Genomic DNA, 26,942 nt, shown 5'->3' with positions numbered 1-26,942 from the left:
TCACTCTGATCAACGTTGCCCTGCTAAGGGGTTATATCCCCATTAATGCGGCCAGAGGGGTTAGGTGAATGCATTAAGTGTGAGGGTGACAGCTTGCTCTGGGCCTGGCCTTTCCCAAAATTATCCTTGGCATGCCGAGGATGAGGAGGTTCTTAGCGTGGATCCGAAAAAGAGGTTTTCCCTAATTTAGCCTTGAATGGTCAGTCTTCCTCGGCGTGGGCCTTGGGCCTACTACACGATGGGCTGAGGCTATCAGGCCCACGGGCCCCACAAAACCCTGCTGCACGTTCCCTCGGACGGGGAGGAGGGTTTTGATACCTGCGGGCCCTCTAGATGAATTGCCCCGCTTCGGTTCGTGCTAATGCTGGCGACTTTTCGACTGCCCGATGTGCGTTTTTGGCATTTCAAGACTTAATGTGTGCCCACATTAAATTTTGGTGGCACCACGTTTCCCACTTTCAACGGTGTGATGGTAATTGTTCGGTGGGGATCTCCTGTTTTTATGGGCATGCGGTTACATTTGGGGAACCTAAGGGGGAGTATAAGTACCTATTTGAACCGTCTGGTTTCCTCATTTTCGCGCTTACAACCATTGATGCGTATGATTTGAATCTGGTTCAACTTGCACACTACCTGAAGAGAATCGTCATATTTCTGTAAGTCTTCTTCTTCCAGTGATCCCAAATTTTCCTTGATTCTATCCCTTCTTTTCTTCTTCTGGAATCTTTAGTCGTCCTTGGGGGATGGGTAAGTTTAAGAAGTTGGTTGAGTCCGACAAGATGATGAACAAATTCATTGTTGACTATGGGATACCCAATAATGTGAGTTTGAAGTACTGTGAAGAAGGGGAGTGGTACATTAAGAGGAGAGAGGGTGAAGTCGTGATCCCAATAGTCGCTTTTGTAGAGGGAGGGATGAGAATCCCTATGAGACCAGTGACTCTCAATTACCTTAGCCATTTTCGCCTGGCTCCTACCCAATGTGCCGTGAATGTATTTAGGATATTAGGGTGTGTAGATACCTTGAATGAGAAAATGGGGCTGAGACTGACTCACCACGATGTGAACTGGTGCTACAACTTTCATCACCTGAGGGGTAAGATGTACTATATGAAGACAAGGGACGATAGGGTTCGTCTCATCCAGTGTCTTCCTGATTCCAATAAGGGATTGACCCAAGATTTCCTCATAGTGTCGGGGGAGTGGCACAACGGTTTTCATTGCCCAACAGTAGAGGGGGAGCCAGGTAGGGTATCCGAAGTAAGAGACAATCTAGGTTTCAGTATTTTTATTTTTATAACTGTATATCAGCTTTGGTTGATTAACCATAGGAGTTTCACTTTTCTTTTCGCAGATCCGCACGCCTTTGCACGTCATTTCCACCTGGTTAACAAAGCGGATTTGGAAACCGTTCTTAGGTTAGAACTTTTCCTGAACGAAATTGATAACCAGGTCAGAGCTGCTCATAAAATTCTCGGATGTGACCCAGTTCAGAAATCGTTCCCAGTCCCGAAGCACGTAATTAGAGCTCGTGACCCTCGGCTTACGCAGATTACCGTGGTGGAGGACGGTTTTGCATTTTCTGAGGGGTCTCACATACCTGAAGGCATTCCGCTAGCAGGTTCCTCCTCATCCCAACAAGTAACGGTGGCCGAGGAAGGACTATCTAAGAAGGCAAGGGAGGTGGTTGAACTGAGCTCTTCCGAGGACGAATATAGTGTGTTCAACTTAGCTGATCAGTCCGAGGATCCCTCTGGTGACCTAGGAGACCCTCATCTGTCCGAAGCCGATCTCCGGTCCCTAAGAGTTAGTACTTAGGCTGAGATGGGTTTAAAAAGACAGCCCCAAACCAATCTTCTTGACCTGCTTGAAGGCGGCTCCAAGAAGGGTGCACCGGAAGAGTCGCAACCCCAGCCCCCAACACCTCCGCCCCAGATTCTAACTGTGCAAACCAGGTCATCCTCTGTCCCCACAGTATCAGACCCTCAGACCGAGTCTCATGACCTAAAAAGGAAGAGACTTTCCAAGGGTAAGGAGCCAATGGATGGGAGCAAATCCCATTCCCCGCCCGAGGAGGGTGGACTTCGCAGGCCTCCAAAGCAACTGAAGCTCGGTGGTCAACGGAAAGGTAGGAAGACCATCCAGCAGTCCGAGGCTCAAGCCTGGCTGCCTGCTGCCATGCTCCGTGATCAACCCCTGATGGATAACGAATCAATACGGGACTCTCAAGGAGCTGAGGGGGCTCTCGTAGCCAATGCCCTGGAGAGATCTCTTCTTCTTCCCACTGACATGGCCGAGCTAAGAAATATGAGTGGGTTAGAGGTTGTCCTTGACCTTAAGAAATATCTAGGCATGGTGGGTCCTTTGGTACCTATTTACTTTATTTGAATTTTGTCGCTTAGTACTCTCCTTTCTTTTTACGGAGTTACTTATTTTTATTGGCAGGCTATCCAGGCTCTTTTCAGGTTAGACGATGAGGTCGATGGCCAGAGCAGTGCCTTAGCGCAAGAGCGTGACAAGTTCTTGAAAGCTGCTAGTACCCTCAAGAGATCTGAGGCCGACCTAAAAAAGGCGACTGAGGATCTGGAGGAGATGACAAAGGCCAGGGACATTGCTGCCTCCGACCTAGCCGTGGCTAGGAAGCAAGCTGAGGATCAAACCAATCGCTTGCAAGACGTTGAGGGCCAACTACAAACTGCCAAAGGGGACATTACCTACTTGAGGAAAAAGTTGACCGAGGCAATCCATAAGAAAGGTATTGCCGAGTATGCTAGGGACGAGGCTGTGAGAGCCAAAGATGAGGCGGTATTTACAAAAATAGACGCTGAGCGCGCTGTAGAACAGGCGGAGGAGGAGGCTTTTGCAGATGGGGTGGCTAAGACTGAAGCCACCCTTCAGGCTCAAGTTCCTGCAGTGTGCAGGCATTACTGTTCTCAGACCTGGCATGAAGCCCTCAACCAAGCAGGGGTTGATGCCTCATCTGACCTTAGAAGGGAGGACAGGGTATATTACCCTATTGCAATTCGCAAGACTGCCCCTGCTGCTCCCGAGGAGGGGTCCGCATTACCAGTAACTAAGAGCCACAATAAGACTGCCGAGGATATATCTTCAGCTGACCAACCCCCCGAGGAGGTTGAACCCCAGAGAACGTTGGGGGGAGTTAGAACCGAGGGTCAGGAAATACCACAAGATGTGGTGAGGCCTTCTGCGGACCCTTCGAGACAAAGCCCTTAGGCCTTGGCTAAAGCCTTTTGATTTGCTTATTGAATTAATTTGCATACTGAGTTGGGGAGACTGGTATACGACATATGATAATTCTGTTTATTTCCTCTTTTATTTCATTTTGTTTCTTGCCTCGGTGGCGTTGTAAGGAAATTGTATACTTTTTGTTTGAACTGAATGCTCAATACTTTGCTTCCAATTACAGATATTTTCTTTTACTTGCTTTACTCTAATATTCTGCTTAATATTTGTATTCTATTCTGGCGTTAGTCTCATGAGATCATCTGTTATCCTTCAAATATAAATCTAAAGACCGTATTATAGCTTGACTCTAGGTAACGCTTTGGTTTTTCTCCAGATAGTGATTTTCTCTATAGGTTCGAGTCCGAGGACCGTGCAATACCTTGGTTCTGTCTAGTACTTCTATTTTTCTGTAAGTATCTAGTTTCCCCATAGGTTTGAGTCCGAGGACCATGCAATACCTTGGTTCTGTCTAGTACTTCTATTTTTCTATAAGTATCTAGTTTCCCCATAGGTTTGAGTCCGAGGACCATGCAATACCTTGGTTCTGTCTAGTACCCAGGTATAATGGTGTGAATAGTTTTACCATAGGCTTGGGTCCGAGGACCATGCAATGCCTTGGTTCTGTCTACCACTTCTATTTTTCTGTAAGTATCTAGTTTCCCCATAGGTTTGAGTCCGAGGACCATGCAATACCTTGGTTCTGTCTAGTACCCAGGTATAATGATGTGATTAGCTTTCCCATAGGCTTGGGTCCGAGGACCATGCAATGCCTTGGTTCTGTCTACCACTTCTATTTTTTTGTAAGTATCTAGTTTCCCCATAGGTTTGAGTCCGAGGACCATGCAATACCTTGGTTCTGTCTAGTACCCAGGTATAATGATGTGATTAGTTTTCCCATAGGCTTGGGTCCGAGGACCATGCAATGCCTTGGTTCTGTCTACCACTTCTATTTTTCTGTAAGTATCTAGTTTCCCCATAGGTTTGAGTCTGAGGACCATGCAATACCTTGGTTCTGTCTAGTACCCAGGTATAATGATGTGAATAGTTTTACCATAGGCTTGGGTCCGAGACCATGCAATGCTTGGTTCTGTCTACCACTTTTATTTTTCTGAAAGTATCTAGTTCCCCATAGGTTTGAGTCCGAGGACCATGCAATACCTTGGTTCTGTCTAGTACCCAGGTATAATGGTGTGATTAGTTTTCCCATAGACTTGGGTTCGAGAACGATGCAATGCCTTGGTTCTGTCTACCACTTCTATTTTTCTGTAAGTATCTAGTTTCCCCATAGGTTTGAGTCCGAGAGACATGCAATACCTTGGTTCTGTCTAGTACCCAGGTATAATGGTGTGAATAGTTTACCATAGGCTTGGGTCCGAGGACCATGCAATGCCTTGGTTCTGTCTACCACTTCTATTTTTCTGAAAGTATCTAGTTTCCCCATAGGTTTGAGTCCGAGGACCATGCAATACCTTGGTTCTGTCTAGTACCCAAGTATAATGGTATGAATAGTTAGACCATAGGCTTGGGTCCGAGGACCATGCAATGCCTTGGTTCTGTCTACCACTTCTATTTTTCTATAAGTAGGGGTTTGTCCTCGGACCACTTTACTGGAGACGATTCCTCCTTGGGTCGAATTATGATCTTTACACGTGGCGTTGATCTCGCCTCCAGCTCAAGCCCCCATCTATTTCATTTATGAAGCGTCCTTTGGCCGTTCGTGTTCCGCGCTTGACGCTTCGGTACGCGAGACGCGCCTTCATTAATGTCCTCGTAAATTAACACGAGTCCAACGGTTTACAACCTCCTTGGAATTTGGTAGCTTCATTATTAGCCATGCTGATAACTCTCTTTTCGAATTCTGCATGAATTAATTCTCACCGACCATCATCCTCTATATAAGGCTTTCTGGGGGAATGGTTTCTCCATACTCCATGAACCTCCCAACACAAACAGAAAGAACACACCCTTTTAGCCCCCCAAGCCCCTTTAATAACCCCGCCGGAATTGTGACTGGAGTTGGCAAATATGGGGCGGCTTTGGGCGGGTGTGAGGACATTCGTGCCAAGAGCCGTTATGGCCGCAACCCCCACTGGGCTTCCGGTGCTGCAGAATCTAGGCGTAACCCCGATGGCACCATACAAGGTGGCCCAGGGGGATGTCGTTGAAGTACCTAATGTCTCTCCTCGGAGCGCACCCCCGACGAAGGAGACGTGCGAATTCATGTCATGGGCGGTGCTCGAGTGTTGCCGTCTCCAACGGCCAACTCTTGTGAGGACTGGAGAGAATTAAGGGAACATCACGGGGGAGGGCGTCCCGGAGCCCCTGCATCTGCTCCTCGCTTTGTTCAAGCTCCGCCGCTCCGAGAAAGGAGTTGTTGGTGGCTTTGAAGCGAGCCAGTCTCAGCCCCCTTCCGCCCTCTTATTGTCAAGTTCTCCCATTCTCTTGGTGCCAATAGGGGAACGGGTTGACACTTCCCTCTAGCTAGTTCTAGGACGGGTCCGCCTGGGCCTCTAATTGTAGAATTAGCTTGTAAATTTGTTTGTAAAACACGCCTGCCTGAGCCTCTGATTGTATTTTGTACTTTTCTATTTATGAAATAATATCAAGATTTCTCTTTTCGCTATCAAATCTTCCATTTTCTTGCGATTTTTTTTTTGCGTCGCCAACTTACTGTAAAACGACCACTTAGAACAATCGCCTGGTGCACCGGCCAGCGCACTAATCCTTCTCACAGACGGCGCCAATTGTGGGGACTCAATTTGGCTTGGACCCAGAGTATGAATGGGTTTTCATTCCAACAAGCCTAAACAATAAATTTTTAGAGAGTGGATCGAAGGTTTAGGCGCTAGCCGGCGTTCACGAAACCTGAACTCTCTTCTTTTATAAAAAAAAGAAAACTTAGAACTATTTACAACTGGGGGATGCTCCTCAGCCCATGGCTGAGGAGCCCCTTTTTCTTCTTTTTTTTCCCCTCCCCTTTTACTTTAATCGCTCCTCTTTATATAGTCTTCATTGTCCTATCTCATTCTTCCATATGTTGATCATTCATTCGCCTTTCTTCTGACCGTCCGTCATATCAGAGGCCTTATCAACACTCAAGTAGTTCACACTGATCAACGTCGCCCTGCTAAGGGGTTGCATCCCCATTAATGTGGCCAGAGGGGCTAGGTGAATGCATTAAGTGTGGAGGTGACAGCTTGCTCTGGGCTTGTCCCTTCCCAAAATTATCCTTAGTATGCCGAGGACGAAGAGGTCCTCGACGTGGATCCAAAAAAAGAGTCTCTCCCTAATTTAGCCTTGGATGGTCATCCTTCCTCGGCGCGGGCCTTGGGCCTACTACACGATGGGCTGAGGCTATCAGGCCCACGGGCCCCACAATATCCATCAACTTTAAAATAGAGATGATAAATAAGCCAATGAAAAGAATAGTTTGCTACTCAAACTATAAGAGTAATGTTTGAGATTTAAAGATGCTGCATTTTTTCAGAAAGGTTGAACTTGACTTAGCATGTTGTAATAGGAGTACCATCACTTTTATATGGGTCAAATTAACATTATTTTTGTATGTACTAATCATAACAAAATCCAAAGTGAAAAGAAAATGTTATACCCATATATTTATTGATCAAGAAAAGAAGGGAAATCACTTCACAAAGACAACATAAATGATAAAAATGTCGGTTATAAATGAAACCTATTTTTTATGAGCAAAGATTGGGTCAAGGACCCATGAGGATTACAACAAATGTCCATTTTGTCACATGTCATGATCTTAATAGATATTGTGCACCCAAACGAAATCCTTTTTTGGTTTATTGTTGGGGATATACATCTCACTTGAGCAAATCTAGGCATAGTGGAAACAAAAAAAAAAAAAAGCAGAGAGAAGATACACATGATGATAACTGAAAGCAAAACAGTTTAGGTACAATAGCCCAAAATAATGTTCGTACAATTCCTTAGGACTTCACCAAAAACCAACATTAGTCCAAGTAGTCCACAAAATGACTGTTTTTTGTTCGGCCCAACCCATTATCAAAAGCTAAAATCCCAACTTTTAATATATATGCATATTTAAAATCCTAAAATCCCAAACTAAATTACTAAACCGATCTGCACAACACCGAGAGAGAGAGAGAGTGTGTGTCTTTGCGTGTTGTATCATGAGATCTCACAAGACATCTTCGAACAACAACAAACGACCTTTGCTTCTCCATCTGGTCTGCTCTGCCGTTCTCTTCTCTCTCTTCGTTTTCGCTATCCAATCCTCTTTCTTCACAGGTTTTTCCTTTCTTTCTTTCTTTCTTTCTTTGAAATTTGCTACCTTTTACACTCACACCCAAATTTCCATTCTTTCTTATTCGAAATTGTAATGTGTTGCTTCAGGTAATCAGAATAAATCAGATCTCAACAGAGAAGAAGTTCGGGTTTTGTCAGAATTTCAGTCCAGTGTTCAGCAATGCGTGGTTAGCATTAATTTCTTCCCACATTTCCCGCTAAATTTACCATTTTTACATTAATTCCTTTCTGGGTTCTCTAGCTTTGCTTATATACATGCTCCAATCCAATCTGTTTATTATGATAACTGGCCTTTCTACTTATCTAGTACTTTTGTTTTTGGGATTAAATTATAGATGTTCAATTAGCTTTAGCAAAGAAAAGCTGTTTTGGGATAATTGGGTTGGTTCAGTTTTAACTTACCACTGTTTTAAACTTGATATGTTTAGATATGTGAGACTGATTTTTCAGCTGAGTGTACTTTGCTCATTAGAAAGATAGGATTTGAAATAAGAAAATTCGTTTAAAGATAGGGGTAGCTCATGTTGAAGGAATGATGAGGAAGAGTCGCTTGAGATAGTTTATTTATATTTAGAAGAGAGCGACTAATGCACTGGTAAGAAAAAGTGAGTTGAGCCAAGTTGAAGGATTAAAAAAGGGTAAAGGAAGACCAAAAATAACATTAGTAAAAATAATAAAAAGGCATGTCAATTATGGAAGTGTCAAAGAGTATGACTTCAGATAAAATAAAATGAATGAAAAGAATAAATATGGCCGACCTTAACTAATTTGTTGATGATCCATAGCCGACACCAAAAAATTTGGGATTAAGGGTTGTTGTTGTACTTTGCTCACTAGTTTTTTTTTTTTTTTTTTTTTTTTTTTTTTTTTTTTTTTTTTTTCTTGGGGTTATTGAAATTGGAATATTTGAGAGAAGTTGTACACTTTTATTCTTCTTGTATAATTATTTGTTGTATTTGCTAGTATGCCAGTTTTGTATTCAGCTTGAAATTGGGTGTAGGCAAACAGGGGGCTTGGACTCACTGCACATATAATTGACCATTGCAAATTGATTCTTAAGTTCCCTGAAGGCACTAACAGCACCTGGGTATGTTTCTTCTACTCTCCCCACTCTCAGTCTCTATGATGCATTTTGTTATAAGCTGCTGAGTGCTGATAGTTTTAGTGATAATAATTGCAGTACAATGAACAGTTTAAAATATATGAACCCTTGGAGTACACATATGATGTTTGTGAGGCAATTCTATTATGGGAACAGGTCAGGTGTTATTCCTTTTCCATTTGGGTAATTATTTTTTGAGAGTATAGGTACTAAACAATTTTAGGATGCAGTATCGTAACATGACTACTGTGTTGACAAGAGAGTATTTGGATGCTCGACCTGATGGGTGGCTAGATTATGCAGCAAAAAGGATAGCACAATTGTATGGTTCTACACAGTTATGCCTTGTGGTTTTATATATGTCATTTTGGTTTGTCATCAAGGAAGTCTCTTTATACCTTTGTTTCCTTGGTTGCAGGGGAGCAAAAAAATGCCATAACCGGACCCTTTGTGAAGAACACCTGAATTTAATTTTACCAGCGAAACCCCCTTTTCATCCCCGGCAGTTCCACAGATGTGCAGTTGTTGGAAACTCAGGAGATCTCTTAAAGACGGAGTTTGGGAAAGAGATTGATGGTCATGATGCTGTTATACGAGACAATGAGGCTCCTGTTAATGAGGTGAAAAATATTTTCCTTATCATCAATGAATTCTTGTCATTTATTAATATGCAGTTATTTGATGGCCCTTGAGTCTGTTAGCTATACATGCACATATACTACTTTTGTGAATGAAATTGATCATTTGTTTAGATAATTTGCTTGGTTCTTTCCAACGTGCATTTTCCTCTACATAGTATCTATTATTCAAACTTACTTTCATAGGTATGTCTGGTCACCAGGCACTCCAATTATGATATTTCCTCCTTTCCATATTAGATGTCAACCAAAAAAAAAAAAAAATTTAAGTGTAATGTAGGTGATAGACATACTCAAGTTCTTTTGTGAAGTTATTCATTTTGTCTTTTGATATATTATAGAAATATGCCAAGTATGTTGGTCTGAAGAGGGATTTCCGACTTGTGGTGAGGGGTGCTGCTCGTAACATGGTCACCATTCTAAATGGGTCTGGTAAGTTGTTCTATAAATTTTGTTTTATTAATATGGGTTCTTAAAATTCTTATTTAGTACTTTTTTCTCTCTTTTCTTATTTTATCATATTTTAGGAACAAGAGTTATGCTGCATTTGCATTTCAATTGTGTTATGGTAGTGTTTCTTGTTCTTCTGTTTATTGTTTATTGTTGTTTTTTCTAACCAGTTATTGATGCATTATGAGATATTCAACTGTTATAAGATTCTTAGTCTCGTCCAACTTTTACAGAAAACCATTTTTATAGTGCTCAGTCTTTTCAATGGAAACCCACAACTTGAAATTCTAGCACGGACTAATTGAAAATTCACTATTATCTCTAAGGATGATGGTACTGGTTGAACATAAGTTTTAGATTACATCAACAAGAAGCCTTAATCCATAATAATAATAAAAATAATTAAAAAAAAAAAGGAGTGATTAACTATATGATTAGTCTTCCATAGTTCCTTTGTTATTGACTACCATTTAGGATGCCTCTGATTTTGGTGCCCTTTTTAGTAAAGTCACAAATGTCTGTTGGTGCAGGGTCTAGATAGTTTAATGACTCACAATTCTTTTCTCTTGCAGTTGACGAGGTGCTTATAATTAAAAGTGTGACGCATAGAGACTTCAATGCTATGATTAAGGTGAAAATCTTGTCTCAGAGCGCTGTTGCATTCCTCATTGCCGAGTAGATAGTTAAGTGGAAAGACTGTACAAATAAGCTAATAAGATCTAATGCTGGCCTTAATGGTCACATACCTGAAGAAAGAGGACATGCATCATGATCAGATGAATGCATGATTGAGATGCTTTTCTGAGTTATTTAATTTGTGTAACTCTTGCTTCTATCCGTGTGCTAGATCATTCTTTCAGTTTGCCACATACCTCACTTCTGTGATGATAAATATTAGTTGTTTCTGTAAACGTCCTTTATCATTTAGTGCTTTTGTAAAATGTTCTTGTTGTAGTGTGGTTGGACACTTGTTACATGCAGAACCACTAATTGAGGCCTCCTTAAAAGACATAGTGAACATTTTGACATTTTGGATTGTTTTTGTTGCAGAGTATTCCAAATCCGGTTTATCTTTTCCAAGGAATTGTGCTGCGTCGAGGTGCCAAAGGAACTGGAATGAAATCTATAGAACTAGCACTCTCCATGTGTGACATTGTTGACATATATGGTTTCACTGTTGATCCTGGTTATACTGAATGGTTAGCTCTGATTTTCTTGCTATATTATTTTACTTTCCATCAATTGATAACCTGCTGATGTCCTTGTTATTTGCATCTGTATATCAATTAATTGTTATTTGCCATTGCCTTGTATGCTGGCTGGATATATATTTTTGACTTGTATCAGGATATCATCAGGTTTCCTTATTTACATGTTATACTCTATGTTGCTATCTTTGCATTCTAGCTCATATATGTCATGATCTTTATGATAGGACGCGATACTTCTCTACACCTAGGAAGGGCACAATCCACTTCAAGGGAGAGCATACTATCAGCTTCTAGAATGCCTTGGTGTAAGGATATTCTCTCTCTCCATTTTACCCTTTCCCCCCCTCTGAGAAGCTATCACACACTCTTATTACCTCAGGCCAATATGCACCAATTATTCTCTCCAAATGACTAGGGTTCATGTCTGTCAGGTTATTAGGATCCATTCTCCCATGAGATCCAAGAGGAAGCAAGACTGGTCAGATGTACCTAGTCGAGATATGATTAGCAGAGCTCATGCTGCTGCTTTGCGCTTAAAGAAGAGTCAAGGTAGTCAGGTGGGTGATTTGGGCCAGTTTGGTAGTTGTAAGGTGTGGGGCAATGTGGAGCCTGACAGCAATGGACCCATCTCAGGATCTCCAGATATGAGCGATGTCAGGAAGTACTCAAATTACAGTAAATGGGAAGTCATGCCTTTTAAAAGTCTTAGGAAGGAAGCACAAGATCACTACATGCAAATGCAAGGTGTCTCCTTGTACAAAATGGATGGCAATAAATTGGATGATCTAGTGTGTGTTAGGCATTCCTTAAAATCTGAGGTATAAGCGATGTGGGTAATTCTTTGTGATCTTACACTGATTGTGGTTGAGAACAGGCCCGACTGGCTATACCTATATTCTTAAACGAAAATTCGTTTAACTGACTGTTTGTGGTCTTACACTGAACATGACTATCGTCCACTTTCAACAAATTTTGTTGGCAACAGTGGCAAAATGGAATCTCAAGTTCTGCTAATACAAATTACATGGATGTTGCGTGAGATTTCACTGATGGGATTCTTCTTGCTTAGTAGAGATTCTTTCATGTTGATATTAAGAGTTGAGTTTATGGAGTGAAGGTGTGATCATAGGTTTTTGGTATGCTCTAGGTTGGGCTTAAATGTATGTTCTTGTAGTTGACAGAAAACGAGAAATTTGTCTGGTAGAAGGAATGGAAGTTTGTATTCTTTTCTAATTTTAGAAGCTATTCCAAGCTGGTAGTGCCCTGTATCTTGGTTTTGGGACATTTCTCTCTCTCTCTCTCTCTCTCTCTCTCTCTCTCTCTCTCTCGCTTCCTTTAGCTAATAGTTTCTAGGACATGCTTATTTTGGTGGAGTGATGTCTCTGCCGTAGGGCTTGATTTGCGTTATTGTCTAATTTTGTGTTCCTGCAGGAAGGTAGTCAGCATTTGAGATTTGGAATTACTGCCCGCCACCATGAGGAAATAAAAATTCAAGGGAAAAGTTAACGGAAGACTTAAGGGCATTGGTTATAGTTTTTTTATATTTTCCATAAAAGTGGGTATTAAAAATTTTCTAAAATGGCAAGACTTAAATACAGTACTTATGTGTTGTTCCTTATGTTCCCCTTTTAAGATTCTGTTATGTGGATTTTTTCCTATGAGATTAAAGTGTATATTTTAGTTAAGTAGTCACATGGCTCAATCTTAAGTGAGAAACTTAAGGAACAATACATAAGGTATTGTACCTAAATTTTGTCATTTTTTAAAATGATCTATTAACTAATGCCTTATGTTTTGTATCTTAGGTTCTCCTTTTAAGATTTTATCATGTTGATTTTTCTTCATAGAATTGAAGTGTATTTTTTAGTTAAGTAGTTATATGACTCAATCTTAAATGGAGAACTTAAGGAACAGTACTTAAGATATTGTACTTAAGTTTTGTCTTTTCTTAAAATGATCTATTAACAAATGCCCTATAGTCCATCTCATTGCTAATTACACAAAAACTTTGATGAAAGACTTTTTTGCATGAGATAATAAGAATTTTCCCTTAAATCATCTATTGAGGAAGGGACGAGAGAGAGGGTTGTGTGTCTTGGGAGTAGATAGCAAGGGAGATTTTATTACTACTTGTTTTTACTTATTGAAATTTGTCTTTATTATTGCTGAATCTTATGGAATGACTTGAACTAGTGTCGAGCATCAAGCATAGAAATCAACCTTTGTAACTTCCGCGATCGGTTATAGGAATTCTAGATGTGTGGCAATAGAAAAGCGGAAAAGACAAATTTCATGTTGCATAGTACAAGTTACAAATCATAAAGAACAACACATACGACTTGTGGCACAAGATTCTTAAGGAATTATTATTGTAACACAACATTTTTTGCCATAGAATTTCGCCAAACAATATGGTTCTCAACTGAAAAACAAGCACTTCCTTATTGAGATTCACCCTCTCCATTCCTTATTGAGTTTCACTCTCTCCGATTATATAATTTTCTTAGTTCCTCAACTGCCACAGTGAAACTGAATGTAAGGGGTTCGCTACTGGTTTCTTGTGAGAGAGAAATTCTTGGGACACCCATTTCATTGTCGGCCTAGACTTTGGTTTAGTGTGTAAGCAAGCAAATGAAATTGCAGCAACAAAAAAAACATCCTTTGCAACCAAACGGTTTGGAGGTGGGAGACGTTGGTCTAATATTTCATTTAACATCACACTTTGAGATGATGATAACGATGTCATGAGCTCGCCTGGATGTCTTCCCATTAATATTTCTAATGCCACCACTCTAAAGCTATAAACGTCACATTTTTCAGTCACCACCATAGTATAGGCCAATTCTGCATACATGAGAAAAAAAAAATGAAAAGTATGAAAAGATGTAATTTCTTTCATTTACCTTTAATCTTAATGTTTTACTTTTATTTCTATGTACTTATTTTATGAAGACATTGGACAACTTGCTAGTATATAAAATTTTTGTTGTGAAAGTGATATTTTCTATCATGCATGCATGGTCCTATCAGATAACAAACAATAAAGTATGCTAAGTAGCATAAAATGTAGAAAGCTCCACGCGTGGCAAACCTTTTAAAATAATAGTTGGGAGTATGACAAAAAGAATATTAATTTACCTGGAGCAAGATAACCATAAGTCCCAGCAACTAAAGTTTGATTGGAGGAATCAGGATCAAGAAATTTAGCCATGCCAAAATTAGAGACAAAACCCTCAAATTCAGAGTTCAATAGTATATTGTTGCTGGTTATATCTTGATGAACAATTGCCGGAATACATTCATGATGCATGTAACATATGGCATGTGCTATACTTTTGATGACGTTCATCCTCTTCATCCAATTGAATTCCACAGCCTCAACATCGTTGCTTAGGACAGAAAACAAGCTTCCCCTTTCCATATACTCATATATTAAAAACATGCATCGATTATGCAAACAGTAGCCAAGAAGTTTAACAATATTTCGATGTCGGATTTCTGCTAACATTTTGACCTCATTTTTGAGACTCTTGTCAAATGTTGGGTTCTCAGCCTCCAAGCGATGAAGTTTCTTTATGGCAACTACTTTACCACTAGGTAGCTGTACTTTGTAAACACTACCATAACCACCTGTCCCAATTCAGTAGCTAATGTCAAAGTCCTTTGTTGCTTTGATGATATCTTCATATGCAATTTTTCCATCATAATTCCATATTGAAAATAAGTCTCCATTCTTTGGTTCACTTGAATCCGATTTAGTTTTCATATCCCCACGTCGAGAGAGGAAAATACACCCAAGAAGTAAAAACACAAGGAAAAAGCTGAGGGGAACAACAATTTTTATTTGATGGACAATTGATTTGTTATTGTTTGGGGAACTATTTGGAGAATTCGGAATGCAAGGAGGGAAACCTTTGATGTCACCGCATACATCTTTGTTGCCAATAAATGTGTAAGGTGTACAATTTAAGTAGCCATTTGGGATCTGACCATGCAACGAATTGTATGAAAAGTTTATTTCTTTTATTGAAATAGAAATATTGGGAATGTTACCGGTTAAGATTATTGTAGCTAAAATCCAAGAGCTCTAAAGATGGTGAATCCCAAAGTTCAAATGGAATATCTCCGCTGATATTGTTATGACTTAGGTCAATAGCATTTAAAAAACGAAGATAATAACCAATGAGAGAGCGAATGTTTCCAGTTAAATAGTTGTGGCTTAATGACAAGTGTTTCAAGCTGCTGCAATCTGTTATTTCCATGGGGATGGAGCCAGTGATTTGATTCCAATCGAGGGACAGAGTTTCCAAATTAGTTAAATGAGTGATAGTTCGGGGAATGAAACCACTTAAGTTGTTATAGCTGAGATCTAAATATACTAACAAATAAAGGTTACTCATGTCAAAGGAAATGGTTCCTGTTAAGTAGTTGTGGCTTAGAGTTAAGTTGTACAACGAAGAGCAATCAGCTATTTCTACAGGGATGAAGCCACTAATTTGGTTCCAAGCAAGGGACAAAGTTCTCAAATTCTTTATGTTGCCGATTTCTGCAGGAATGGAACCATTTGGTTCGAATTAAGAGACAAATAGGTTAAATTGGTTAGAAGGCTAAGAGTTGAAGGGAGTGGACCAGTGAGCGTGTTATTACTCAAATCTAAAAAAGAAAGATTCTTTAAATTTCCCAATTCTTTAGGAATGGACCCACTAATTAGGTTAGAAGAAATGTCAAATGTCTCTAACTGAGTGAGGTTGGCAAGCGAAAGAGGCAAATTACCTGTGAGATTATTCATGGATAGAGAAAGGTAGGCGAGTTTAGAAAGAGTACCAATCTCTGGCGGGATGCTTCCTTGGAGTCCAGTATTATAAAGATGAAGAAGTTCTAAATTTGGGAAGGATGAGAAGTTGAATTTTCGAAACTTATCTCCCAGATGGACCCCATACACCATGCCAATCTTTACGACGCTTCCGCCAACACCGCAAAAGATTCCAGGCCACAAGCAATGACTTAAGGAGGAACCATTGGTGGTGTAGTTACTACTCCACCACCCACTCTCCAGCAGAGCCTTGGCTTCTAGTTCTAGCGCTGATGACTTAGCTGCTGCAACAACCATAGTTGTCGAGTGCGTGAATATACAAAGAACCCATAATGCTAATACCAGATTAATGGAAATGGAGACAGAGGGAGCCATGTTAAAATAAAGTGTATGATCGATTGATTGATTGATGAGTGCAATGCCCATGGCAAATGGTTTATTCTTATATATATATATGTATCACTCTAACACGCTTTAATAATTGAAATGCAAACTTTTGCGAAGACTGAAAGTCGCTACTCTTCTTGACTTTGAATAAATACCAACGTGTTTTCACGAAATTATTGTCTCTTTGAATCCTATAGATCTAGCGCAGAAGTTTACTTGAGATCTACCCGCATGATCTTTCCTCAAAAATTTCTTACAAGTTCCCTTTTTAATCCTGGCCCACGATTTATTTCTCGCACTTTCTTGTTCGGTGTGAGCTCAGTAGATAAGTGAAATCAGTAAATGGTGTAATTTCTTTGATTGATTGATATATGCAATCCAAGGCCAAATGGTTGATTGTTATGTGCATCCCTCAAGACCCAACAAAGACAGCCTTATAATAATTAAAAAGAAAATTATTAGTTTACATTAATATTATTATTGCCATGCAAAGTGTAGTAATAATAATTGTACACTTTCTCCCAAAAGTGAAAAAAATTGGCCATATTCTTTGAAAAAAAAAGTTGAAATACAAAATTGACTCGTTAGTAAAAGATCAAATATTTATTTTCGAAAAAAATATCTAGTTTACATTCACTATTTCAAACCCATATTCACAGTTGATGTTGACCACATTTTAAAAATGTACTCATTTTTTTCTTTTTGAGATAGTTAGAAATACTTACATTACTACATATCTCGCTAGCTTGCTACCCCTCATAGCTTGAACCTATGCCCTTTCTTGAGATATCAACTCGACCAAATGGTGTCAAATAACTAGGATAACATTTTTGAAAAATGCAAGGATCATAACAAATAATACAATTTTTGCCACAATTCACTCACGTGGCAAGTTGTGAATGGTGGAGTTGTGAACTCACTACTTTTTCTCTACTACTCATAATTTGTCACTTGGCGTGGGCGAAATGTGCCCCTTGGCACTAGCATTTTTTTTTTTTTTTTCAAACTTTGAATTAACAATAACGAGTTTCTCTTGAAATATTATCCTTTTGAATCCTATTGAAGTGCAAAAATTAAACTTGAAGTTAACATCTTGGACATTTCTCTAAGAGTCTTCCTTATAATTCAGTTGAAGTGAACATCTTGGAAATTTCTCTAAAAATCTTCCTCATAATTCAATTGAAGTGAACATCTTTCAAATTCCATCGATGTCGGATGACTTTAAGTCCAGCTCTATATAGCAGACTTGCTGCGTAGCTTGCAATTTAATTTAGGACGCGTTGCGAAGAATCTTTCCTAGTGCAATTTTTGTCTTACGTTTTATGGCCACGATTTATTTCTTACATTTTATTAAAGGTCTTTATACGAGGTGCTTATATTATAGGAAAAAGTTAATGGTGTAATGATATTAGAAATTTTTATTTATTTATTTATTTTTTAAATGGTGTTGTGAGTTACTATGAGCCATTTCGAACACTTTTATTAAAGGATTCATATAAATATAATATGATGACTTTTTTTTTTTGGCTTTTATAAATTCAAAAGTTATAATAGGAGAGTGGGAATTTGAACCCTATACGTCTTTGTTGGACAAACTAAACGTGCTAATTTTTTTTTTTTTTTTTTTTTTTTTTGAGAAACAAGGGATACAACTTTTGTTGCATTACTTTCGTCACAACTTTGATGTAGTTTTTTTTTTCCCCCTTTTTTTAGAGATAATTACAACATTCTACTAACCCCGCAGCTCGAATCCTTTCCCCCCTAAACCCCCAAGCACTTTGTGCATGGAGAGATGCTAATTTAGCTACAAAGCCTTTTGGCCAAATTTGATGTAGTTAATTGTGAATAGTGGAGAATAAGTAGTGAGCCTACCATGTATAAATTATTGTCTACCCTTTACAATCAACCACTTTAGAGTTTTGACAAAAGTTGTGGTCGTAGAAGAATTGATATACAATAAATAAACAATCACCCCCCCCCTAAACTCTGTTAGCTAATATGATTAGAGAAGAGATTAAATTTAATAATGATTTGATGCAAATGCAACTATTTACACCATCCTATACCAATGTGACACATCATATTTTTATAAATGGAGAAATAGGAGTTACTACAAAGAATCAGACCTAGACCTCATTCTCATTGTTATCATATTCAACTAATATAATTAGAAAATTAAATTTATCATAAAAAATTAGAAATCCCACCACCAATGTGAGATGCCATCATAGACACCCCTGGATCTGAGGGAAGTCATTGGTTTTACTGAAGACACCACCAAAGATGCCATTGTTGATTGAGAATTCAAAGTCCATTGAGAAATTTCTCTCTCCCTCTCTCTCTCAAACACACACACACGTACACACACACACATTGTCCATCCAACTTCCTACCCCAGCTACTGTGACACCCATAGAAAACAAGCTCAACTCAATTTTGACACAAGTTGGTTCAATTAAGTTAGAGTTTGAATCAATCAAGTTTGGCCAAGATCAAGTTCGGTCAGAAATAAATTGTCTTAAATGAGTTGTATTGGGGTTTTAGACACTAGTTGTCTCAAATTTAATCAACTTTTAAACAAATAATTAATTAGATTAATTATGCAATTGATCTGATTTAAACAAATATCAAACATTCACAAATCACATGTATACCAAGAATGATGACTCAGGAAAACTTTTAAAATTGTGGTTTCAAAGTAAAAAACCAAGATAAGATTTAACCTAAACAATCCTCAAAGCAACATTTCACTAATAGAATTGAAGTTTATACAATAAACTTAACCCTAAATTTACTGCTACCTCATGCAGTACTTACTTACATGACCACACGCAGCTCCGAATTCATGAACTCTTCTACTGTGAAACTATTGCACACAAACTCCCCTTGTTTGTGACTCTGAAATCTCCATTCAAAGATTTGGATTAGCAATACAAACTCTCTAGTTTGTGACTTTGAGGTCTTCACTCAAAGATTTAGATCAACAACTATGGTTAATTAAATGCAACAACTTTGCTTTATAACTAGTTATGTTGTTTGCACAAGGTCTCCCGCTGTAGTTCCAAAAGGGTATGGAAAATCTCCAAATCTGTGTACACAACACTCCCCTCTTGAATGTGTAAAAACGTGCTCTAAGGTTTGTATTTATATATACTTAATATCCATCAAAACCCTAGATCAAACGATTGAGCGAAAAAGCTAGATGTGAAATTTGCACGAATCTCGATCGGTCAAGATAAGTAAAACTTATCTACACATGTTTTTTCTGATTTCCTAACTTATCTACACATGATGATAAAAAGAAGATGACGATCAAAGTTTCGAAGAAACTAGGGGGAAAAAAGTGAGACCAAAGGCAAAATCACGGGTTTGACGTGACACTACATAATGCAATTTTAATAATGGTAAATGCCTCTGTTATGTGTATGAGATCTTATCTTTTTCAAATTTTACTTTAAAAAAGTTGATCTAACACATTATTATTGGAGGTGTAAACTGGGTATTTATATCAAATCCTTATTGAATTTAATCTCCTTTCTACTTATTGTTGGGATATACATCAGCCAGCATGAGTAAATCTAGGCATATTGGAAAACACATTAAGGCAGAAAGAAGATACACATGGTGATAACTGATATAACAGTTAGGTACATACAATAGTAGAAATACTGTGCCTACAATTCCATTACTAGCTTGAGGACTTCGGCAAAATCAACATTACTACTAGTGTCTGGAGGCCCAAGTAGTCCACATATTTTCTTGCTCAGGTTGTCGACCTCTTTCTGCAGCCTCTTTATATGGTTGCAAATCTCTTCCAGAACCTGGACAATGATAACAAAGTTTGCAAGACAAAACCAAGTTAAGCAATAACAATACTAGACCAAAAAGAAAAAAAATGGGGCTGAGCAATACCAATATAACATATGTTATTATGTATGCTGATACACAATGTGAGTTTTCCTACCTTTGTTGTTCTGCTCCTGTCCACCTCAGTGGATAACAGTGCTTGAAGTTCTAGAATGAGATCTTTAACCTCATCTTCTGTTGCAATTGTAGAATCTAATCTTCTACTAGACATTGTTAGATATTAAATGTGAGCTTGTGTTGTGTGTGTGAGAAGGTGAGTTGGGATCGATGAAAAGGCGGGAAGCTATATAGACTCTATATTATGGAGCAAGAGTGCAAGGCTGTTGCTAAGAATGGGAAAAGGAATGGAGTGAGTATTCTGCTTGGGAAACATATCAATAAAAGATATTCTTGGTTGGTGCTTTGGAATCCATTTGTCCTATATCTGCTAGACCAAATGGCCCCCTCAATTATGTGGGCCTTTTAGTTTCTTATGTTTCTTAAGCTGTTAATTGCATCCTCGTATTCGTTTTACTACGTTGTTAGAGTTTGGAGTCAGTGACAATATGCGTTGGTTTTTCTGTCATAATGGCATGTGAAGAACATGGTAATCTATCTAAATTAAATTGGCAAGTACGAACATATACTCATAAATTATAATGCAGATCTTTTGGAAAATATTCCATTGTGATAATAAAAGGTGGAATATTTGGTTAGCAATAGAAAAAAGGTGGAATATTTGGTTAAAACCAAACGATTTTTCTGGACCAAAGATTCTCAATAGAACCAGTTCTTTCATCAATTGATAAGAATTTCCTTTTGCATGTCACCATACTGAGTTGCCATCAAGAACCAGTACTTCCATTGTGTTCAGGAATCAATCATCCTCTCTCATCATGTCACATTTTGTTTGGCTTGTACATAATTTTATCCTATCATTTCCTGGTTTAAATCACCACTGGGACAAACCAATTCACCAAAATTCCATATCTTCAGATAACCAGTTCACCCTTGGAGTGAACACACATATCCTCTCTCACAATTCTTTAAAAATTATAAGGTGAGAAAATGAAGCCATTAAAAATTTAAACCGCAAAAATTTACCATCTCGGATGTTTCAAGAAGGGGATATTAAAAAAAATCCTATATAAAATTAGAGAAGCATGAGCCTTCGGAAATTGGAACCTGTAATCTGTTGGGGAAACATATCGACAGAGATATTCTTTGGCCATCTATCTGGGTAAATTGTTTGGCCCGGGGGAGACCTGGGGGGTTTGTGTTGTAGTCAGCATGGTCCCCTCAATACACCCTTATACATGACGAATCGTCAAAAATTTACAATATATGATGGCATGTGAAAGAACATGGTAATCTAATTTAAATTGGCAAGTACTGACATTTTATTAAACAAATCAACGCAAGTGTTTATTTTTGTTCATAATGCACCCCTCATCTCATCACGACATTTCATTTGGCTTATTCTTATATACTTTAAAAAATCTTCCTCTAAAATTGAGTTTGACTTCTCTTCCACTAAAATCTGGTCTGCTGCTAGATATGACCGGACCAAAACTACATCTCTAGTAGCATTTGTAGAAAAGGAAGCTAATGATATTTTCCCCCAATTGAGCTAGCTTAATTTTAATTGATTTGGTCGTGTCTCAATCACTTTGGCAATTGTGATATAAAATGTGTTACTTGAGCAAAGATAGTTTCAATTCCATTAAACCAACATCAAAATACATCTAAAGAAACTTTAAAACATAAGGCAGCTACAGACACTTAAGCCTAAATTCACACCAATGAGTCCATTGGCAGAACACAACACCAACACTGCCCACAACCTAATACTCATCACCTTCATCATCTTCTCCTTCAGCAGACTCAGCCCCAACTTCCTCATAGTCCTTCTCCAATGCAGCCAAATCCTCTCTAGCCTCTGAAAACTCTCCTTCCTCCATACCCTCACCAACATACCAATGCACGAAGGCCCTCTTCGCGTACATCAAATCAAACTTATGATCGATCCTTGAGAACACCTCAGCCACACTAGTAGAGTTGGAGATCATACAAACAGCCCTTTGAACCTTAGCCAAGTCACCACCAGGAACCACAGTTGGAGGCTGGTAATTGATACCGCACTTGAACCCAGTTGGGCACCAATCAACAAACTGAATAGTCCTCTTGGTCTTGATGGTGGCCACAGCTGCATTCACATCCTTGGGGACCACATCACCTCTGTACATCAAACAACAAGCCATGTATTTTCCATGTCGAGGATCACATTTAGCCATCATGGACGAGGGCTCAAATGCACTGTTGGTGATTTCAGACACAGAGAGCTGCTCGTGGTAAGCCTTCTCAGCTGAGATAACCGGTGCATATGATGAAAGCATGAAGTGAATCCTTGGATATGGGACCAAATTGGTCTGAAACTCTGTCACATCCACATTCAATGCACCATCAAAACGCAGAGATGCAGTCAATGAAGAAATCACCTGCATTGCATACAAACCACAATTTATCATCAGCAATGTATAACATGGAGCAACTTGGAGACCATTTGGCCCGCGATTTTATAGGGAAAAAAAAAAAAACTTGTTTTCAATTCTCTGCTCATAGGATGCTTTTTCAAAATTACTAATTTTTAAAAGAAAAATGTTTTCAAACAGCAAAATTTCCCAATAATAACACTTTCCACAAAGTATGTTGGTAACGATCGCACTAATTTGAAATTTTTTACATTTCCAAAGATGCGTTCTCATACCAAATGCTAAACTACGTTCATCAAAACCAGGCCTTTACCCCCAGAATGCACGTTCTATACCTGTGAGATAAGCCTATGCAAATTTCACATATTTTATCCAACAACAAGCTATGCTGGTGAAAATTACACTATTTTTCAAAACGCACATGTTCAATTTTGTATTTTCATACCAAATGCTAAACTACATTAATAAAAATCACTCCTTTAAAGACAATCTAGTAATTTTTTTTAAATGTGACACAAAGCCAATGATGTTTTTTTTTTTTTTTTTTTTTTTTGAATTATACCTGAGAAATAAGCCTATTGAGATTGGTGTAAGTGGGTCTCTCAATGTCCAAGGATCTGCGGCAAATATCATAAATAGCTTCGTTGTCAAGTAGCACCGAGACATCAGTGTGCTCCAGGAGTGAGTGAGTGGACAGAACACTGTTATAAGGTTCCACAACAGAGGTTGAAACTTGAGGGGACGGGTAGACAGTGAAACCCAGCTTTGATTTCTTTCCATAGTCCACAGACAGCCTCTCAAGAAGCAGAGACCCCAACCCAGATCCTGTTCCTCCACCAACAGCGTGGAAAACCAAAAACCCCTGAAGCCCAGTGCAGTTATCAGCTAGCTTCCTGATCCTATCAAGGCACAGATCCACAATCTCTTTCCCAACTGCCAAAACAAAAAGCCCCCAATATACGTCAATTTCTTCATAAATAAACATACATTTACAAAATCACGTCATTTCATATACTTTACATACAAAGATCTTAATTTTGTGCGCCACAACTCATAATTGACCACTTAAGGCGAGTTTGGGACATGGTTTTTTTTTTTTTTTTTTTTCTTACTTGTGTAATGGCCTCTAGCAAAGTTGTTGGCAGCGTCTTCTTTGCCGCTGATGAGTTGTTCAGGGTGGAAAAGCTGGCGGTATGTTCCGGTCCTGACCTCGTCAATGACAGTGGGCTCCAAATCCAAGAACACGGCACGAGGGACGTGTTTCCCGGCGCCGGTCTCACTGAAAAAGGTGTTGAAGGCATCATCTCCGCCTCCAACTGTTTTGTCACCAGGCATTTGTCCATCAGGCTGAAAAATTAGAGAAAGAATAACAGTGAAAATTAGTACTAACCCAATAGAAAACAAAGGCCTAATTTTTATGTGTGTGTGTGTTTATATAAAAGACTATTTTTTTTTTTTAAGCAAAAGGGTTACCTGAATGCCATGTTCAAGGCAGTAGAGTTCCCAGCAGGCATTACCCACTTGGATACCGGCTTGACCAATGTGGATTGAGATGCACTCTCTCATTTTTGGTTGATTTTGATTGCTAGTAAAACAAAGGTACAAGGTTTGCCAAAGACGTATACAAAGACGTCAGGGGCTTTTTCTTTTTTGAACTTTGGATGAGAAAATGAGATCTAGAGGATTTGAATGGAGCCTTCTAAAGTAACTAGTGGTACATATATAAAGAGGTTTTGCAAAGAGTGTCCGTTTGAAACGTCTATTTCTCGATTGGCTGGATTTTCAAATTTTGAAAATGCTATTTTGGGGGGAATTGGGATACAGCTGGTTCTGACCGTTTTTTTCGGCTTTGAAACTTTTCGAATTTTGAAATTTGAAAGGTAGCAAAACTTGTTTTCGTGGGCTGGGTTACCAAGAAGTGCTTAATGTTTTTCAGATGGGTCGTAGACATAGGGGGATTCACTGCATTGTTAATGGGCCTGACTAATCCCTTGAATATGTGTGGTTTGAAGACTAGGCGGAGCATGGACTTGTAGTAAGCATGTTCAGCAGTACCGCATGTCATGGAAATAAAATTGACAAATGTATTTCAAATGGGCTAGGGCTTAGTTAGGAGAGATCACTATTCCAATCGGCCTTTAGTATCTTTGGGTACAAATCTCCATGGCCTAGAAAACCAATATATATTTTTTTTTTATGCTTTTATTTGATTCATTTATAATCGAAAAATCATCAACTATTAATTTAGTTCCTCAACTTTTAAAGTCAATTTAATTTTATTCTTAAATTTCACATTTATTAAAACTTTATTGGGATTATTTGACATAGAAAAATGAATAGTTCTGACCATTTTAGAGATTTGATGCATGTTCCAAGTACCGAATCAAACAATCCGGTCAAAATTTTAATGTAGGAGACACCCAATGATGTAATTGAGTTGATTTTAAAATGTGAATGGCTATGTTGACAAAATTAATAATCAAGGAACCAAATTAAACTTTGTCCAATAGTTGCAAAAACCAAATGAATAACAATAATAATAAACTTATGAGAAAATCTATACTAATGATGAACCAAAGCTGGCTAGCCACATGAGTATTAAACAGGATTAATCAAATAGGAAATGGGAAAAAAAATTTCTTTGCCGCTGATGAGTTGTTCAGGGTGGAAAAGCTGGCGGTATGTTCCGGTCCTGACCTCGTCAATGACAGTGGGCTCCAAATCCAAGAACACGGCACGAGGGACGTGTTTCCCGGCGCCGGTCTCACTGAAAAAGGTGTTGAAGGCATCATCTCCGCCTCCAACTGTTTTGTCACCAGGCATTTGTCCATCAGGCTGAAAAATTAGAGAAAGAATAACAGTGAAAATTAGTACTAACCCAATAGAAAACAAAGGCCTAATTTTTATGTGTGTGTGTGTTTATATAAAAGACTATTTTTTTTTTTTAAGCAAAAGGGTTACCTGAATGCCATGTTCAAGGCAGTAGAGTTCCCAGCAGGCATTACCCACTTGGATACCGGCTTGACCAATGTGGATTGAGATGCACTCTCTCATTTTTGGTTGATTTTGATTGCTAGTAAAACAAAGGTACAAGGTTTGCCAAAGACGTATACAAAGACGTCTGGGGCTTTTTCTTTTTCTTTTTTTTAACTTTGGATGAGAGAATGAGATCTAGAGGATTTGAGTGGAGCCTTGGAAAGTAACTAATGGTACATATATAAAGAGGTTTTGCAAAGAGTGTCCGTTTGAAACGTCTATTTCTCCATTGGCTGGATTTTCAAATTTTGAAAATGCTATTTTGGGGGGAATTGGGATACAGCTGGTTCTGACCGTTTTTTTCGGCTTTGAAACTTTTCGAATTTTGAAATTTGAAAGGTTGCAAAACTTGTTTTCGTGGGCTGGGTTACCAAGTAGTGCTTAATGTTTTTCAGATGGGTCGTAGACATAGGGTCAGATTCCCTGCATTGTTAATGGGCCTGACTAATCCCTTGAATATGTGTGGTTTGAAGAATTGAATCCAACATCTTGTGAATAGACTAGGCCGAGCATGGACTTGTAGTAAGCATGTTCAGCAGTACCGCATGTGATGGAAATAAAATTGACAAATGTATTTCAAATGGGCTAGGGCTTAGTTAGGAGAGAACACTATTCCAATCGGGCTTTAGTATCTTTGGGTACAAATCTCCATGGCCTAGAAAATCAATATATTTTTTTATTTTTTATGTTTTTATTTGATTCATTTATAATCGAAAATCATCAACTATTAATTTAGTTCCTCAACTTTTAAAGTCAATTTAATTTTATTCTTAAATTTCACATTTATTAAAACTTTATTGGGATTATTTGACATAGAAAAATGAATAGTTCTGACCATTTTAGAGATTTGATGCATGTTCCAAGTGCCGAATCAAACAATCCGGTCAAAATTTTTAATGTAGGAGACACCCAATGATGTAATTGAGTTGATTTTAAAATGTGAATGGCTATGTTGACAAAATTAATAATCAAGGAACCAAATTAAACTTTGTCCAATAGTTGCAAAAACCAAATGAATAACAATAATAATAAACTTATGAGAAAATCTATACTAATGATGAACCAAAGCTGGCTAGCCACATGAGTATTAAACAGGATTAATCAAATAGGAAATGGGAAAAAAAATCAAATTTGATGTTATATAAATTCAATAAATTTTTCTTCTTTTGGGACGCAAAGTGGAGAAAAAAAAAATTGGAAAACTATCATTCAAAGAATCAAAGTGATTATATTTGACAACAAGAGGAATGAACAAGTATTATGAAAACAGAAAATAAAATAATAAATAAATAAAACTATAAGAAATTGGAAATGGAAAAATGAATCAAGTATGAATTTATATAATTTTAATAATTTTCTTTGGTTGGGACTCAAGGTTGAGAAAAAGAAATGGAAAACTATCATTTAAAGTATATATTTTGAC

At 38.4% G+C, this 26,942-nt stretch overlaps 2 protein-coding genes, 1 long non-coding RNA gene, 1 other non-coding gene and 1 pseudogene across 5 annotated transcripts; 1 reads left to right on the top strand and 4 right to left on the bottom strand.

The window, feature by feature from the left end:
- The first annotated feature begins 7,328 nt into the window (after positions 1 to 7,328).
- LOC111996883 (sialyltransferase-like protein 1) lies at positions 7,329 to 12,227 on the top strand. Its single transcript, XM_024028929.2, is given in 12 exon segments — positions 7,329 to 7,526; positions 7,632 to 7,711; positions 8,545 to 8,631; positions 8,725 to 8,802; positions 8,877 to 8,968; positions 9,065 to 9,266; positions 9,626 to 9,716; positions 10,307 to 10,365; positions 10,785 to 10,933; positions 11,170 to 11,192; positions 11,195 to 11,250; positions 11,377 to 12,227. Coding segments are annotated over 12 exon segments (1,428 nt in total). The 5' UTR covers positions 7,329 to 7,408; the 3' UTR covers positions 11,770 to 12,227.
- Positions 12,228 to 12,976: 749 nt separating this feature from the next.
- LOC111996895 (MDIS1-interacting receptor like kinase 2-like) lies at positions 12,977 to 16,206 on the bottom strand (annotated as a pseudogene).
- A 3,538-nt stretch (positions 16,207 to 19,744) lies between these two features.
- Positions 19,745 to 20,406, bottom strand: LOC111996862 (uncharacterized). Its single transcript, XR_010628699.1, has 2 exons — positions 20,110 to 20,406; positions 19,745 to 19,966 (listed from the first exon to the last, which is right to left on the bottom strand). It is a non-coding gene; the product is annotated as an uncharacterized LOC111996862 (transcript).
- Positions 20,407 to 21,689: 1,283 nt separating this feature from the next.
- Positions 21,690 to 24,178, bottom strand: LOC111996881 (tubulin alpha chain). Of its 2 annotated transcripts, XM_065772151.1 has the most exons (5): positions 23,957 to 24,178; positions 23,596 to 23,830; positions 23,046 to 23,416; positions 22,029 to 22,489; positions 21,690 to 21,946 (listed from the first exon to the last, which is right to left on the bottom strand). In XM_065772151.1, the coding sequence occupies exons 1-5, from the start codon at positions 24,047 to 24,049 to the stop codon at positions 21,748 to 21,750; spliced, it is 1,359 nt and encodes a 452-aa protein (XP_065628223.1). In that variant the 5' UTR covers positions 24,050 to 24,178; the 3' UTR covers positions 21,690 to 21,747. The 2 variants fall into 2 exon arrangements, with proteins under 2 accessions (XP_065628223.1, XP_023884695.1); XM_024028927.2 differs by having other exon boundaries at positions 21,690 to 22,489; positions 23,957 to 24,176.
- A 1,092-nt stretch (positions 24,179 to 25,270) lies between these two features.
- LOC136067178 (uncharacterized) lies at positions 25,271 to 25,817 on the bottom strand. The gene is made up of 2 exons (XR_010628698.1): positions 25,445 to 25,817; positions 25,271 to 25,318 (listed from the first exon to the last, which is right to left on the bottom strand). It is a non-coding gene; the product is annotated as an uncharacterized LOC136067178 (long non-coding RNA).
- Between the last annotated feature and the right edge of the window lie 1,125 nt (positions 25,818 to 26,942).

The sequence above is a fragment of the Quercus suber genome, unplaced genomic scaffold, assembly GCF_002906115.3.
Source record: "Quercus suber isolate HL8 unplaced genomic scaffold, Cork oak 2.0 scaffold_5, whole genome shotgun sequence".
Lineage (NCBI taxonomy): Eukaryota > Viridiplantae > Streptophyta > Magnoliopsida > Fagales > Fagaceae > Quercus > Quercus suber.
Note: the sequence above shows the minus strand (reverse complement) of the source record. Positions and strands in the feature narration are given on the sequence as shown.